The sequence below is a fragment of the Lepidothrix coronata genome, unplaced genomic scaffold, assembly GCF_001604755.1.
Source record: "Lepidothrix coronata isolate B3197 unplaced genomic scaffold, Lepidothrix_coronata-1.0 Scaffold7, whole genome shotgun sequence".
Taxonomy (NCBI): domain Eukaryota; kingdom Metazoa; phylum Chordata; class Aves; order Passeriformes; family Pipridae; genus Lepidothrix; species Lepidothrix coronata.
Window position 1 is genome coordinate 9,366,167 of NW_016690187.1, and position 17,616 is coordinate 9,383,782.

A 17,616-nucleotide genomic window follows, 5' to 3' on the forward strand; every position below is an offset into this window, starting at 1 on the left:
GGAGCGGGGCAAGGAGCGGGGCAAGCAGCGGGGCAAGGAGCGGGGCAGGCAGCGGGGCAAGGAGCGGGGCAGGCAGCGGGGCAGGCAGCGGGGCAGGGAGCGGGGCAGGCAGCGGGGCAGGCAGCGGGCCGGGCGGCGGGCGCAGCGCGGCGCTGCCGCCAGCAGAGGGCGCGGTGCCGCCGCAGGCCGTCCCGGACCGCGGTGCCGCCGCCGGCGCTGCTGAGTCAGGGCAGGACCGGCCCCGGCCCGGGCTATTTATACCCGGCCATGTGACCGGGGGCGCCCCATCGCCAGCTCAGTTTTTCCACTCGTCCCACTAAAACTGTACGCCTTGCCTTTCCTTGGAAGGCAGCGGAGGAAACGTGGGATGCCGGGCTTGACACAAGCCCCATTTCCATGTGCTCTTCCCCATCCTCCACCCAGTCCCGGTTTCTTCGATGCCTGCAGGCTGGGAATCCTTCAGTACTTCTGCTCCCTGCTTGCTTGGCGCAGGGCCAGTGCTTCTTAATATAGACTGAGGCACGATCATCTGCAAAACTCTTCTGCCTGTGCAGATCTGCTTTCAATTTTCTTTCCCAAACAGAACGCTGTACTGCAAAGCAGCGAGTTTTCTAACCCACAAATAAGCTTTGGGGACAGGTTTCTGAAGTTTTGGCCCATACCAAAAAAGAGGCTGGAACTTTAACTGTAAAACTGTCATGTAATAAAATTTTCTCAAAGCTCATCTCCATTTATCACCACTTATGAATAACAATTACAATCAGCAATAGCTAAAATCATATGCTCAAGTTGGCCTGAGCGTATGCTAGATGCATGGACACACAGTCAATACAAGGGAGACAATGCATAAGAAATGGAAGAACACATACAAGTGAGGACAAATAGAGGCTTGACTTGAAACAGGCTTTTTATGCCCTTTATCTTTTTTTGTTCTTAATATTAACATCACCTATACACTTCCTACGAAAATTGCATCAGTCATACATATATCTGAGTTCTTTTGCCCCCGCACTATTGACTGGAAACTCATAATTGGTTTTAAGATGTGAATCACAAAACCATAAATATCATGATACCTAAACCAGTGTAATAATAAATAGAGGGTACAGCTAAGTGCATTGGCTCCTAATACAAGTTTCGCAACATTCTGGGCATTCCTGAAAAACAACAAGGTAAGTTATATTCTAAAAATACCTTAAGAACACATATTTGCTGCCAATACATCATCAGAGTCTGATGTCTTTCTGAAAAGAACGCTCATACCCATTTCAAGGTAAAACCACATCATTTCATCCCAGGAGGAAGGAAACTTACCTCCACTCCGCCTTGTTATGCAGGAATGAGTTACACTGGTCTGGAAGGCTGCTGTCATTTGACATAGATTCCAGGATTGAAATGATCTGCTTGAAAGATGGCCTTTTCTGAAGACAAAGGAAAACCAAAACAAAACAGAAAATTTGCATCTATATACAACTACTAAAAATATGGGCAGGAATTTTTCAACTGAAAAACCACAAGCAACAGAAATTGCAATGCTCCTTTCTGAACACAGCAATCCTACAAGAGGACTGCAAGTTTGTAAATTTTTGGGTTTTTATTTTCTCCCATTAAAGAAAAAGTCAGTTTGGGAAGAGTCACATAGGCTAGTAGGACTCAAGGCTTAGCTTAGTCTTTCGTGTCTATCAGTAAAACAGCATTAAACAACATTAGTAGCATTGATAATCATCTAGATTCTCAATTCCGAAGTTTTTCTCAAGCTAAGAAGGAAAATGCTGCCACCAAATATAGAAGGCTGGACCCATCAGCAACTGGTAATTAGAGAGATGGCCTTTTACAGGTACTAACACAAACTCTTCAGTGTGTGAACAAGCTATTTAGCTGCTCATCAAAAACGGTTTTCTGGCTGCAGTTCTCCTCTTGCAGAGGAGAGACTTTTCAGAAACCTCTCACTTTAGCTACCACAGAGCAGACAGGGAAGAAGTGAAGATTGAGGCTAGGTAAGGATGCCTCACCTGGCAGCTAAGCTCATATCAGTGGTGTCTGTGCTCTTCTATCCTGGGCTCATTTACTGAACTTTCTGTTCAGGGCTCTCCATCCAGCACCCACTGTGCTCACTAATCACAAAGAGCAGTTAAAACTTTTCTGTATTTTCTACTTTCCCCTTAGTCCCATGGGGAAGCTATGAAGTAGGATAATAACTGAAAACTGAAAAAGCTAGAGTTAAATGTGTTTCTTGAAAGAGCGCTGACTCTGTTAGTCTGTTTGACAGACCCCAGACAAGGTTGAGACAAAAGGTTGAAACAAAATGTAGATACATAATAAGGGGATGATGCACATTCTTTCTCTATCGCGCCTTTAATTATACCATTTCTGCTAAAATTACAGATGCCGCAATTAAAACGTGCATTTTAATTTGGGAGCACAAAACCAATTAGGAACAATGCTGAGGTGTCTCTCTCAGGAAGATCCAAGTGATTTCCACATTATGAAAGAAAGACAATTTCTTTATTTTAAATGTCAAACAGCATGAAAAAGTGTCAAATGCAAAACAAAAAAAAAGACAAGCTCTCTTATACTGTAATGCTGCACTATTCGGCTGTAACTGGAGGCTTTGTCTGTCATTTTTTGGTCCATCTCCATGATTTCAGGCAATGGGCAGTTGAATGAGCTACACAGCTTTTTTTTTGCAACAGACACACCTGCCCCAGCCTCCTATGTGCTTATGCATTTTGGCCCCCAGCCCAGCATCCATGGAGCAGCAACCTGGGCACGCCTGGCAACAGGTGCCTGTTCACCAGCACTTGTTGACATGGAAATCCAGCAGGGTCACCCTGCCTTTACAGGTAGCTGTAGGAGGCAGCAGTCCTCCCCTCCACATGCATGATGCTGCTGGACCAAACACAGCTGAGAAGATCCTCTCAACACACCCTGGAAGAGCCCAAACTTCCCCAGTCAGGGAGTGTGCGGCTCCGGGGGTACAGAGCACAAAATCCATCCCTGGCACCAAAAAGGACGACAACTCCAGTGCAGTTTTGTGGCAGAAGAACCTTCCAACTGCCCTCACACCCTTATTATTGCTACAGCTGCGTTCTTGTAACCACATGGTTACAAGACACAAACTGTTGAGGTGATTCAAGAGCCTCCCAAACAGAGAGGAAGCTGCCAGACAGGAGATGGTGGCTCCCCACCAATACACCAAGGTACTGCTACTGCTACGCCCTGTCCAACAGACTGGAAGGTGCATAATGTGCCTGAACTAAACTTAATCCTATTTTCAGGAAAAGACCGAGAGCAAACATCCCCATGCTGCATTACTTACAATATTTTACGGCTTGTCCAGGATTATTTTATAAAACACTTTCAGAAGTTTTGCTTGCTCCTTTTTTTTTGAGAGTACCCTAGGAAGTATAAGACAGGGCTGCCATTAAGTGAGCACAGTCAGCACTATCATCAAGCCTGCCTGTACTAACTGGAGTGGAGATAATGACAGAGAACAGGGCTTTTACTAAGGGCGAGCAAAAGGACCAAACAAGTGATTTGGGAGGAGCAGCACCACACGTTTGGTGGGTCCTACGCTACAGGCAAAGGAGCTGCTGAGCTGTGCAACTGGAGCTGGAACAATTGCAGAGTCACACATTACTGTCAAAGCTTGTACATCTCTGGCTGTGCAATATCTGCGAACAGCCAGCAGCTACCCTGCCAGCTTTGTAGCTGCCAGACTTACAGGTACCAGCTTTCCATGGAGAAAAAGGTGACAGGAAGACAAGTCTACACTGCCGTGTGGGTTTTGCTGGTGGTTTCTTGCCCCTAGGAAAGGGTAATTTCAGATTTAATAAATGCACTCTAAGTACAGAGTGGTTAAAACTGGTAAGAAGTGATTTGTGAAATTGGGAGCCTGAGCTGAGAAACCTTGAAAAAAAAAGGCTTATTTTTGGTGGATAACTGCTTAGTACTTTCTAGAAAGTCCTTATAAGAGATTCTTAAAATATCCAGGCATGAGTCGCCTTTGAAAACTGTTTCCCTTTATATCTGTGATGCCTCATACTGAAACCTTTAAAATACATGCCCCTCTAGAAATAACTCTGGCTAATGTTTTCATTGTTTCCTTCCACTCAGTATTTCTTACTGAATAGGTCTGCACAAACCCAGGATATTTAATCCATATGACTTTCATTTCTTGCTTTCTCTCTGTTCCCAGGTTTCTGATTTCCGTTAAAATACTCAATTTATAAACATCTTTGATATGGAGATAAACTGAAGGAATAGATGAAATGAGAAAGAATCATTCACCTGTGTTTCAAAAGCAAGTAACCCCAGTTAAACAAAGGCACCAGTAATGAGCAATCTTGTTTCTACAATCTAGTACCCAAAAAAAAGCAACTTGTTTGTTAGAAATTTTAACATGTGAGCTGTTTATTTCACCTAGCAGTTTAAACTGCATAAAGACTACCATTCCAAATATCACGTAGAGCAATGAACTACAGACATTTTTCTCCATGTATGATGAAGTTTGTAAGAATTCAAAGCAACATTAATAACTCTGTCCATTCACATGAAGAAGTTATGGTGTGAGTCATATCTGACACTCCAGCTGCTTTGCAGCAGCTCTACAAGTGTACTCCTTAGCCCCACAGTAAATGCACATCCCTCTTTTCTCAGGGTTAAGCCACCAAAAGTTACCTTATGCTTTCTGTGGACTAAAAGTATGCACCTTAGCAACTGCCTTTGAGCAGCTGACATCCTCGAGCTCACCTCTGCTTGACCTTCAGTTCATGCATCAACGATCTGATTTTCTAAAGCTAATCCTGGCAAAAAGGGAATGTTACACAGAGCACTATTTCAGAGGAGCGTGCTCCATCTTTTGGCTCATGCAGGCCACACAGCCTTTTATCAAAGCATTTTGAGAGCTGTAAGAAGTGATCTTTTCCCAACACGTGACTGAATAAGTCAGTCACATGCCCAAATTGTGACCAGAGATTACTCCATTTCAGTCATGTGAACAAAGTATTTATAATTGCCTAACAGAAGAAGAGCTGCATGAAAAAAACTAGCAAAGAGCAGACTGTCAAAAAACCCCTCTCACATGAGATTCACTCTTTGCACACAATCCAGAGATGTCTCTGGGAACAATGTTCCCAGAAGCCCACACCCAGGTGAATTACTTAGGCAGACAGAACTCAGCCTGATGGTTAAGCATCCTTCTTTTACAACATGAAGATCCCTCCCTCTCCTTGTGGCTAAAGCAAGGCAGAGAGTGAGTTGATCTAGTATGTGCTACAATTACAGAAAAGAAGTCCCAGTAATTCTTATTCTGAGGCCTTTGGTAGCGATACTGACGCTTGGGAGCAGTTATTAAAGATAAGCAGTTGTCACTGAAAGTGCTCTTCAGTAATTACTGACCTAGAATTTAAACAGCCTACTTGTAGATTCAAAAACTCAAAGCATTTTTTCCTCCCCTTCTGTGGGGAGGATACAGGGAGTTATTAAGAGAATGACAATTAAATGTCTGTTCATGTGGAAACCACATGTTGATGGATCTCAGTCTTCCAGATCTATTCTGTAGGAAAGCAACTTCTTGCTTAAAAAAGAGAGACCAAGAAGTGATATTTCCTTTCTCATATTATTCTTCTAAGACTACTCTCTGGTGATAAAAATTTCTAGTTTAGAGAACCTAAATGCTATAATTTGTCTTAGAATTGGTCTTGGTTTCTCTGAAGTAGTAGCTGGTTTTCTCCTGAGTTTAAAGAAACAAAGTTCTTGCTGGTGCCTTGACTTGAGAAAAAGAGCATAATTTCCTCTGCTTAACTATCCTTTCCTGTCTCGAATATTTTCATAAGCAAAGCAAATGGATGTTAATCCTTGGTAATAAAGGTAGTATGCCCACAGGCTCTTTCCAGCCAGGTTTATGTAAAACAGGATGGTAGAAGAGTCCATTTAAAGAAGCTAACTCTCATAACCTACAAAAGCTTTTACTGTCTAAATACTCTATTTAATTCCTTCCTTGTAGCAGCAGATTAATAATAACAATGGTTTGGCTCTTTAACTTTTTATTCTGTTTTCATGGTTAAACAGTACTGCTATTATCATATTATTACAGTATAGTCATTATAAAGCTCATCATTCGTCCTAAGGGAACAGATTAGGAAAGATTTAATGTCAATTCAGAACGTGTTGCTGCTGTTGCTACCCATGTTTTACGGATTAACTTATTCTTTAATTATATTTGTGTTTTCAACACAAGGATGGCATCAAAATTGGACCTTGAAATAGATATTTCATAATATGATGCTCACATACATCCAAGAAAGATCAAATATTAACTATTGAAAGAAAATATAAAACCTGCCATTTTTCCACTTGCTCCAGAATGGCTATACTTTTGCCATCTTACCATATTTCCCATCACTGTCTTTAGTAGTCAGGTAAGTTAGTAGCATAGTAGTTCTTGATTAAAAGTGAGACAGACATTTACATACAAATATATAAACCCATTAAAAAACCCCAGCCCTAGCTATCTTTGTGAAGAAATGTGTTTTAGCATACATCAATGGTGTCAGCTCAGAGTTGTCCCCCACAGAAATACTAATGCACTTTGCAAAACAAGGCTGGGGGGGGGTAGAAATCAAACACACATTAAATTACCTTTGAATCAGCATCCCAACACTGCTGCATCAGTTCTGCAAAACTTCTGGGACAACTGCTTGGAATGGTTAATCTCTAATGGAAAGAGAATGTACCAGTTATTGGAAGCATTTCCCTTTAAGTTGCTACTAAGAGACTTCCTATAATAGCAACGCGATTAAAAGAATTAAAGCACATTTTTTCTTTAAAACACAATATAAAAAAATTATGATTGACATATTAGAAAGAAAAATCAAAATTATTAACACTAGCAAGACGTACAATTAATTTTTAATAGACCTATAAGAAAGGAATGTAAGAAATGCACAAATGGAGTTCCTTAAGAAAGCTCAGGGAAGAACTAAAAACAAACAGCTTTTAATACTAAAACATAATAGTTTGTGGAGGTTGCTGCATGTTATTTTAAGATGCTTGTCAAGACAAGGATAATGTATAGCCTGCCTTAATTCCTTTCTCCCACACAGATGATCTAGTTGTACAATACTACAATCAGTTTTGACACACAAATGGCTGAAATATAGATTACATTAAGTGAGTTAAAAAGAGTTAGGTGAAGCTCTACATGACACAAGAGATGTTTCATGAGCCTGTGGCCAGAAGGATTAATGAGAACATGCAGATCTCGGAAAGCACTCCCAGAGCACAGTGAACTCATAAATACTTCCTAATGACTGAAGACAAGGAGTTCCTGGTTATAGCCAGGACCACTGACTACAGAGAATTAGTTTGAAGCTTGTTTGATTTCATTTGCTGAGAGTTTTAAGCCATGAAAAGATTCACTCAGTCAGTCTTAGAGGATTTTACCTTAGGAGTTTGCCTCCAGACTGGAAAGCCTAAAAGCAAATCCCTTCTCACATACACACACACTCTCCAGTTGACTGGAGAGTTGCTTCCAACAATATTACACCCAAAGATCCCTCTGCTCTCACTAACACAGTTTACTGACTTCAGACGTTTCATATTAAATAAATAACAAAAAAATGTAGATTAAAAAAACAGTTCTTCAGTGAAAATGAGTCCAAACGGACTCCTCAAGAGGGATCATGCTGGAAAAAGGTTCCTTCTCCTCTAACCTGAGAACCAGGTATTATAGTCCTGTTCAGAACAACCTACCAGGAAGACTCTTTGATCTGCCCTACTACTGCCATTTCAGAAGCAAAGCAGAGCAAGTTGTGTCGAACTCTACCATCATATTGCTGCAGCATAACCTGCAAAGCCTTACAGCAGCCAAGAGTAAAGAGTTAAAAAATTCTGCTCCACAAGCATTTGAACACCATGAGAACTGGAAACATGAGATATAGATGCAGGGCACTGCAGAAGTCTGATTATTAAAATAATGTAATAACTTAATATTATAACTTAATAATGTAATAACAAAGGTTTCTGTGCAAGAAATACATAGAAATTTGTACAATGCATAAACAAGTTGTACTGGTGCTTGATCTCTGATTGAGTCATTAGCCTAAAAATACACTGGCTAGTCTTGCTGCAGTATTGTCTGTAACCCTCACTGTTCCAGACAGTGGACAATCAGTTGCAATCACCACTTGTCTCACTTGTGCAGAATGTCACCTATACAATATGTAATATAGAGGTAGCAGGTTTCAAAAGTGTCATATTATAATAAAGATCATATTTCTCAGTGGCATTTATTATGAGATCATGCCTAGTATAATCTGAACTCTCATGCCTTTCATTTTTGGCTTAAAAAAATTATACAGAAACTCTACCAGAATAAAATAACACTGAAATTATACAGAGTCAAAAGAGATCCATACAGAATCATTAGAATCTACATCATTTGTTGGCCTCAGGATTTGCAAAGGGGATTTTTCACCTTATGCAATTACACTTTGGCCTCAGTCCCACACTGATTTTAACAAGAGCCTTGCAGTGCAAAAAATGGAGGACTGGCTCAACAGTGATTCAATCCTGTTGTGGACTGGAAGCATGCAATCCCATTGATATCAACAGATTGAACTGAGAACAGAACCTGACCCTTACACTTGCTTTGGGATATAGGAAACTAAGAAGAAAAGCAGCACAAGCTGACTTTTACAAGGCTGATGCTGAACATGTTACTCGAGTCATGGCCGGAAAAAACAAAAACTGTGCAACGGCCCCTACAGCCTTCTAAAAAAGATGGTAGCAACAGGTTAGTGGTACCTGGCAGGCAAAGAGCTGGCTGTGAAAATGTCACCCCTTAGGTTTCTTCAGCCATGAGTAAAATAGTCATGTCCACACTTTGTTCATACCGTATTTTACACAGTTCTTTGGCCTGGAAAACTATAGAGAAATGTGTGTTGTACTCTGTCATCTTTCAGCACATGACTACATCTCTTTAAACATTCCCAATGCTACTTTGTACCCCTGATGTAAACTGCAGGTAGTAGGCACAAGAAACAAATACTGTTGATGGAAGGCTTTATGGTTACCCCTTCAAAATGATGGATGAGGCTTTTCCTAAACTACAAGAGTGTCTTTGTGCCCCCTGCTCTGATAAATGCAGTAGAAGACCACATTCATAATCTTCACACTGTTAGTGTAGCATTTCCAACTAATCGGTATATCACAGTGTCACTCACTGGAATTAATCCAGTCCTCAAATAGAAATAAAAATAAAGAGGGAAAAAACACCAATAAAAAATATTAAACTAAGAGGAGGAAACCTAACTCCTCTGTTAAACTCTGAAGCATTTTGAGAAACAGTTTATGTAGAATAATAGAAACCTGTATTGTACAGCCACTGCCTTGCCATTGTAATGTTTCCCAAGCTTCCGCTGTGTCTAGATAGAGGAGGTTTCATCTTTGTGGAGGATTTCCATGCTTGTCTGTGTGTGGTACAGTCACAACTTTAAATGTTTTTTAAATGTAGTTACTGTCTTTGATATCAAGGGACTATGTGTTCAGATATACGCTCACATGTCCAACTAACTGAAAGCCTCAATTTGTGAGAAGAAGAAAAGCGAGGCTGGGGACACTGTACAAACGGTGTTTACACCACTGAAGTGCTTTTGAAATGGAAAGACTCTGCATGAGGAGGCTTGCAGCTATGCCACAGCCTTGCCGATACCAGTGAGGAGCTCATCTTCAATGTAGTGTTGAACGTAGGTGGCAAAACTGTAATTTCTCTCTTTTTTTTAAACTATTTTTTCTTCTTTTATTTTTGAAATTTTCATCTAAGCGGCAGTTTCTTGTACTATAGTGACTCCTGCTGGGAGAGTTAAGTTGAAGTAGCTGAAGGTCTCTTACAGATATATCAACTCCCGGCCAGTAAAAAGATGTCCTAAACGCAGGAGATGGAGTTAAACTGTTCCCCTACCTTGGACGCAATGGCTTCTTTCATCACTAAGAACAAACCCCTAGGTTTTACAATTGAGACTGAGAAACTAGTACAGTACTTGTACAATTTTTGATCTACAGCATCACGACGTGAAGCTGCAACAATTAGATGTAAAGGGTCCATTCATGAGGAATAACATCACTTTGACCCTTTGTGTTAGCTCCTACTGCTAATCTTTCCATACGCGTGAACTTACTTTCAATTTGAAGAAGATGAAAAAGTCTTTTGCAAAACCCCAATACTGTTTTCTGATCTATGTACCTGAATGTAGAAACGTAGTCTTACCTCGTTTTTTTCCACTACAAGCCAAGCTACTTGTAATCCTTCCAAGCCTTTAAAGGGGACCTCCCTTGTTAGCATCTCCCAGAGAACCTGGAAGGGAAAAAAAGAAAAGAATTTTTATTTCTGTACTTTGTATTTTAAATACATTATTAAACCTTGATACAGCACTATTCTGTATCCAATTACCAGGCAACCAGTTTCCATTTGCAGGAACTTGGACCAGTGTTTGTGTGCAAGATCTTCTCACTAAATTAAATTGAATGTTTCTGCTTTTTTCCTCTACAGAAAAGCCAAGATGAAAAACTGGGTTGCTTTTTTACTTTCTTTGTACACTACAAAGTTCACATTTGGCAGTTGAGACTTGGGAAGACAACGAACTCTTCCTCTCCTTCTCAGCCCCAACTAGACATATCTTTGCTGTGCAGTAATTTTTCATTTAAAAATGTTTCTATATGATTGCCACCAGTGAATATTATCCAAAATGTATTTTGCTCCTATGATATGCCTATGAAAATATTAAATATAATTTTGCAATCAAAACTGTAATTGTTTATCTCCAAGTATGTGATCACGTTAAACTAAGCAATATATAGCATATATAAAATTACTCTGTTCTCCTCAAGATTTTATATACATATTGTACTTAGATACAGAAAGATCTCCTAATTTTACATGCTCTTAGTGCTTTGGTAACAGTACCTTAGAATCTAAGCTACTCTGCAGAAAAGAGCCTGGCATCACCAAGAAGGCTTCAAGTCAATGAATCCAACTTGGTTTTCTGCCATTGGGAAAACATATTGGAATTCAACCAAATTAATAGCACTTTCTACCTCCACTTGTATATGTCCCTTTTTTTTCTTAAAGCTGAACCTTCATATATGTATCTTGTTACGAATATCTACAAATTTTTTCTTCTGCTCATATACCAAGCAGAACAACAACAACAACAAAATATTTTATGCAGGATTTGCCTAAATGCATTAAGATCCTTATGCAACTCTCTATATCCTCCCTGTTTGGGTTAGTACCCAGGTTTATTCCAGCTACATCATTTCAAATGGATTGTGGACAGCCAGGAAGATAATCAGAAAAAAAAAAGCAACAATATTGGCAGACAGAGGTCAAGCAAAAAAAAAAAGCATTGAAGCAGAGTTGGGCCTTTAATCAAATGAACAAGGTACACTCCAACAATAGACCTATTTGAGTAATTCTGCTTGAGTCAGAAGACTGACTGGTAAAGGTAAGGGTATCTTGGAAAAATAAGGACAGTTTTCCTGAGAATAAGAAATATATGGGGGAAGTTATCATAGATGTATTCAACTATCCTGTTTGCCTCACTTCACTTCTTTTAGAAGAAAAATAAGGCACCTCAATTAGTAACTCCAGTGATCACCTCTGCTGGTAGAGAAGGAAATTTAACTCTGAGAGGAGGAAAAAATTTAGCAGCCCCATGTACTTCAGATAAAAATGCAGTGTACAAAGCAGTCAGTTTAAAACAAAAGCCCCTGGATCAAATCAAACATGTAGTTGAGCAACCTTGTAGAACCACCTCATCTGTATGACTGTACCATGAAATCACAGAGGAAAAACTCAAGTTTGCACAAAATAGAGCAGTATCTAAATATATCTTCCAAGTAAAGAACATAATGAAATACACGTTAAATGTCTTCAAGAGCCTTGAGCTGGAAAACTACTGCTGTGCTACCTTTCTTTCAGAAGACTAAATTGTAAGAGCTGTCTCATCTCATTCATGCATGTACATTTGTGCAGAACATTTTGCACCGAATTCCTTTATCGTGACACCTTAAGTGTTTATTTCCACTGCCTGTACAGATCACTGCCTCCCTAAACCAAGTGTTAGCTAAAAACACTTCAAGACTGCACACAGATGAAGAGAAAAACAACGATCTGACACAATATGAAGAAGTTTTCTTAATGCTTTCATTTTACTAATAAATTAAAATAAAAGATCCAAAAGTGGGATGCTAGAAATCCTTGTATTTACTTATACAGATTTAGAAAACATTCTAACAACGATGCAATTTTAATATTCAGGCCCATGGTATAGATAAAGCATTTCCGTCCATCAGTGACATGTCTCTATTTTCAGTTTTATAGGAGCTTCAATCCCATTTTTTGGACTAGCTACCCTGAATCATCAGCTAATGTGAATGATTGCATCACCAGTCTTTTAAAAAGCAGTAAATGGGTACCTTCTGCATTCCCATTTGCCTCTTCCTCTCCCCAGGGTCACTGAGCAGCAGACAAGGACCTTACCCTGACTTACCCCAGCCTCTTTATTGCGAGGTATGCTCTGTTCATTTTCAGAACTGGCTCCCCAGCTCACTTCACATGGAAATCAATTTATCTTCCATTTCTGGTATAAAATCTGAGACTGACATGGTTCACGTCCCCTCCCACCCCTGATGGTGAGGATCACCTGCTTTCCCAATCACATCACCTCTCTGTGATGATGGACAGCAGGTGCTCACAGAAAAAAACAGCCAAGCTAGAAACAATGATGAAAAACAAAGGAAGGTCATTTAATGTAGGGGTTTGTAACTTGTGGCCTCTGAAGACGTTGGGCTCATCTTTGCACAGAGGAACAGAAAGGAGAGATAAATGCATGTGTGGTCATCCTATACATGAAGCTGAGAATAAGAATTACGTGGTCTTCAGAAAAAGCTCATACACTTACTTCTGTCAGCTCAGCTGTGCATTTCAGTTCTTATCCTCTCAACTGTGTGACAACAACCCAAAAGAAAAAAAACAACCCCACAATACCGCCACCCCATCCCCACACCAGTGCAAAGCCAACAAAGATTCAAAGTGCCATTTGGGTAGGGGAACATTCAAATGAGTAATTTGAGGAAAAGGAAACACTCTGAACATCTTTACTGAAAAAAATAAGCGTTTTCTCCTGTTAGGAAACTGTCCACAGACAATGGTCAAGAGCCACAGTGAGCGGAAGTACAGCATGAGCATTAGCATTGCACTCATAGAGGTGCTGCCCTTAGGCATGAAAATTAGGTCACTCTTCTCTGCATTGATCCAACTGCAGTTAAAGATCACATAATTCTTTTCAAAGAGAGTAAGGGATAACCCCTGGAGCTGGCCAACATTCCCTCTATAAATAACGTATGTTCTCATAGCTACAGCAATGTTTGAACAGCTGCTACATTTAATGGCAGTCTCTATGCCACCAATAGCCAATTAATGGTTTTACTTATTTGTTCTTGTAAGTGATAAAATAATTCAGCTACATCGTATAAGCTTTCTATGATTAAACACATTTACACTGATACACAAACACACGCTGTGGTGCACTACAAACAGTTCTGCCAGAATAACATATTCTGAGCATATGTCTTCATGATTTCAAAACAGCTTTTTGAGTGACACTGTCACTCCACATACACTTTCCTATCTGGCAGAGACGCAAGGAATAATTTTTGAGCAACACACAATGGCATGAGTCAATTTCAGGGTTGATCGTTTTTAACACTTGGTATCTGTTGTTTAGAGTACAGATTTGGAAATGGATCAGAAAACAGAATCGCAGCATGGCTGAAGGAAAGTGCAAGATCTGTCTTTGTGTTGTAATAAATCTCCTGGAACATTCAGCTTCAGCATTTCATGGCAGTACTATAAATTATTTACTATATATCCCAAAGAGAATACATGGACCTGTTTAACCATCCATGAAGAGCAGCACAAGGTAATCTGAACCTTAACTATAAACATGTATACAATTGTTCACAAAGAGGAAAATTCATTTCAGTTGAGAAGCAACTCAGACCTATAAGGTTGCAGAAAGACTTCGACACTTCATGGAAAAAAAGCTCTCGCACACCTTAAGCAGAATATTTAAAATCACAGACTGGTTTGTAGAAAGAACAGAGTGTCAGATAGAAAAATAGCAGAAAAAAAATTAAAGAAAACCATGGGGAAGATGACAAATATTGCAAGTGGAATATCTATTCCTAGTATCTTACTAGTTTACATTTGAAAGGATTCTGTTCTTTGTTAAGAGGACTTTAACTGAAGAAAAGCAGATTTGTCTCTCTAGCACAAAAGCTGCTGGCAAGTGTTACACTTTGAAAAGGGATTCTTTAAATTTTGTTTTTATAGATGATAAGAATTTGAAGAGACAAAAATACCCTTTCTCAGATTTTTTTTGTTTTCAGTCCCCTAGCTAATTCTCTGACAGTCGTAACACAGTGAGATTTCAACCTTCAGTGTTATATTCAAGCCATCTCTTGCTGGTATAACCCCACTAGGTCAGTAATTTCAGCAACAGAGAACTCTGGCCACTGCCATTCTTCATTTCTAGCCCTGTATCTCCTCCAAAAATTATGATGTTCCAAGACTAGACTTACAAAATGTTGACTCCTAAGTGTTTATGAATTCATAAGCTTCTACTCCCAGTAGAACACATTAGCTCAAAAAAATATATTAAAAAATGTGGGTCAAATATTATTAGACACTCTAAAGCAGCACTACACATCCATAACAACATTAAAATATTCTGGTAACACTGAACTGTTTTCATAAGGAGGGTAGTTGAGTTTTACCTCTAAGCACAGAACTGTCAAAGGAACCTTACTTTCTGGATGAGGAAAAACAAACTATGCATGACATACTGTTCCCAAAGCACTGTTAATACTCCACATGATAAGATACTAAATAATTTCTTACCTTCTCCCACATAGAGAACATTACTTATAGTCAATTCAAACTACAGGAGCAGTTTGAGCTATAAGACTATGTTTGGAATTTTTCCTCTAACGTTTTTGTTCTGTTTTGAAACTGGAATGTTTCCCTTCAGTGGACAATATGTGATTGCTTCCAGTAACAGTTTACATTAACATTTACATTTGTTAGCTTATGTTCTCTCACTGTTTGTGACCTAGTTCAGTTAAGAAAGCAAGGATTTTGAACCTGAAAATATAGTCTTTTTCTCCCTCCTTGCAAAACTTCAACCTTTAATTGTTAAGTGATGCCACATCATCTCTCATATATTTTTTTTCTCACTATAAACAACTGTTTGGCAAAAAGTTTAAGTCATCCTCCACTGGAACATCAGCTTAGGTACGTTAGCCATTAGGTGCAAGCCTAAAAACACAGTGCCTCCCTCACATCTATCTACTTCCATCCCTAAAAAAGAGGCAATACTTGACAAGTACTGAAGAATTCCTCATTCTGCCACCCACTGTTGAATCCAAACACAAATATGATTAATACACAGATATGCATGGAAACTACAGTCCCACTTCCTTTCCTTTACCCCTCAAAGTACTCTTCACTGTCCTCTGTCAGAGAAAGGCTATGGCCATGTAATTTATCTGATCACTAAGGCTATTTCTAGCCTATTTTGTATTGCACAGCAAAACCAAATTAAGAGCTTAACTGTGGACAGAGCAAAGTAATTCACATTATTGAATCTGAAAATCTGACATTGTGGTGAACTACAACTGATTGCTCACCCTTCGGAAAACCCACAAAGCAATGCTGGGCTTTTCAATATTTTCCGATGGGTAGAGTCTCTATTCTCACAGGTAATGATAGCAGGGTCTTTTAAACAATTAAGAATAGAGCAGTGGCTTACTTTTTATTATACATCAGTGATACTCCATTTTAGGGAAAGTAGAATGCTAATCATTTCATCCTGTTATACCCCTACTACAAGACAACCTTCAGTTCCACAAAAAACCACAAGTAGAGATTCATGACTCAGGTTGTTCAGTGGCTCCTGACAGCCTTTGAACATATGCTGAACAACTGTAGTTGCCCTACACTGCCATGCTGCTAATCTAATCAGATATTACTAAACATGCAAGACACTGTTCTTCCTATCATTTTCAAGCATGTAATTGCAAATTATGGATCAGTCTTAAAAGAAAGTCTGGGGGTTTTTGTTGTTCTTATTTAGAATTGCTGTTCTTGCATCATGTGAATTCTGTCACGCTGGACAACTGCTACTACTCATAGTAAAATGAGAGGCACTCACCACTCCATACGAATATGTGTCACATGTTTCAGACACTGGAAGACTCTGAATAACTTCTGGGGCCATCCATGGAAAAGTGCCCACTAATGACATGTGTGTCGTATGGGAGTGGAACCTTGAAGCACCAAAATCACAGATCTGGCAAGAATAAATAAAAAATTAAACAGGTAATAGAGTATCAACCTCATTCATTAGACATCAAAACATTGACTCAAGCAACATCTCTCTACAAATAATTAAAGAGTTCATACCTTTAACACACCATCAGCAGCTATAACAACTGAAAATGAAAAAACAAAAGGTTAGAAGAATGCTAAAAATAAACATAATATGTTTTCACAGCAAAATACTTTGTTTTTTAGCAAGACAAACGATCTTATGGTGAGCCAGCACTTGAATGTGCACACATGCACAACTGTCCTGGTTTCTTTGAGAAGCTTTAGAGAACATCTATTGAATCCCTGCAAGCCTTCGAACCAATGCAAAACCTTGCAGGCCTTACTGAGTTCAAAGATAGCAACACAGATTGTCTTTGCTCTCCCCAATGTAGTTAGGCTTAACAAGAAGCTCTCTGGAAGACTTATTAATAAAAGGAGAAAACTGAGGTGAGACCTAGACTTTTCTTGACTATTATCTCCCTGTGTGCATTATGAAAATTTATGTCTCTCCTATCCCACGACTGGTAGTGGAAGTTTAATTTTAAAGTCAATGTTCTGCAAATTTCATAAACAGCCATCAACTGCTAAGTACAGACTGCACATTGAATATGTATTACTCAAAAGCATGCTACTTTACCATTCCTGGACTTCAGGTCCCTGTGGATAACTTTCACTGGAGCTTCCATGTGTAAATAGTGCATTCCTACAAAAAACAAGGGAACAATCTAGTTAGACAGGCTGAGCAGGGCCATCACGAATCTGCAGTCATGTTTCCTGGTTCCCACTCATTGTACTTGTTACAAGCTGGCATACCTGTATGCCATACTGACATGCTGAAGAAGTAGTAAAGTTTCCCATAATCTACTTTGAGTAAAAAGCATTAAGCAAAGCTCATACATCTATCAAAGCATCTATATGGATATGCTAATGGTTTTTAATGTTATATATAGTTATTTTCTCTAAGGTAGTGTCTACACAAGGAAGCCCGATATGAATTTACTATTTGTTCATTAATTTACACTAATTCTTGTGTGGTCGGTCATAGAGAACACAAAGGATGGAACAGCTTATTCTACGTTATTATGTGAAGAGTTTCAGTATGGTTGCTGAGAATAAACCCTCAGCTTCCTTAAATGCCCCAATTCAAATCAAATGTAAGGGTAATTATGCACTTTACCTCA

General features: G+C 39.4%; 1 protein-coding gene across 1 annotated transcript in view; it reads right to left on the minus strand.

Annotated features, from left to right (window-relative positions):
• LOC108508437 (mitogen-activated protein kinase kinase kinase MLT-like) overlaps positions 1–17,616 on the minus strand; it is a 66,121-nt gene that overhangs the window by 13,881 nt on the left and 34,624 nt on the right. Inside the window, exons 5-10 of the mRNA XM_017837228.1 lie at positions 17,073–17,138; positions 16,529–16,557; positions 16,278–16,415; positions 10,271–10,357; positions 6,643–6,717; positions 1,315–1,421 (exon numbers count right to left, since the gene is read on the minus strand). Coding sequence (XP_017692717.1) covers positions 1,315–1,421; positions 6,643–6,717; positions 10,271–10,357; positions 16,278–16,415; positions 16,529–16,557; positions 17,073–17,138 — 502 coding nt within the window. The remainder of the gene's footprint in view (positions 1–1,314; positions 1,422–6,642; positions 6,718–10,270; positions 10,358–16,277; positions 16,416–16,528; positions 16,558–17,072; positions 17,139–17,616) is intronic.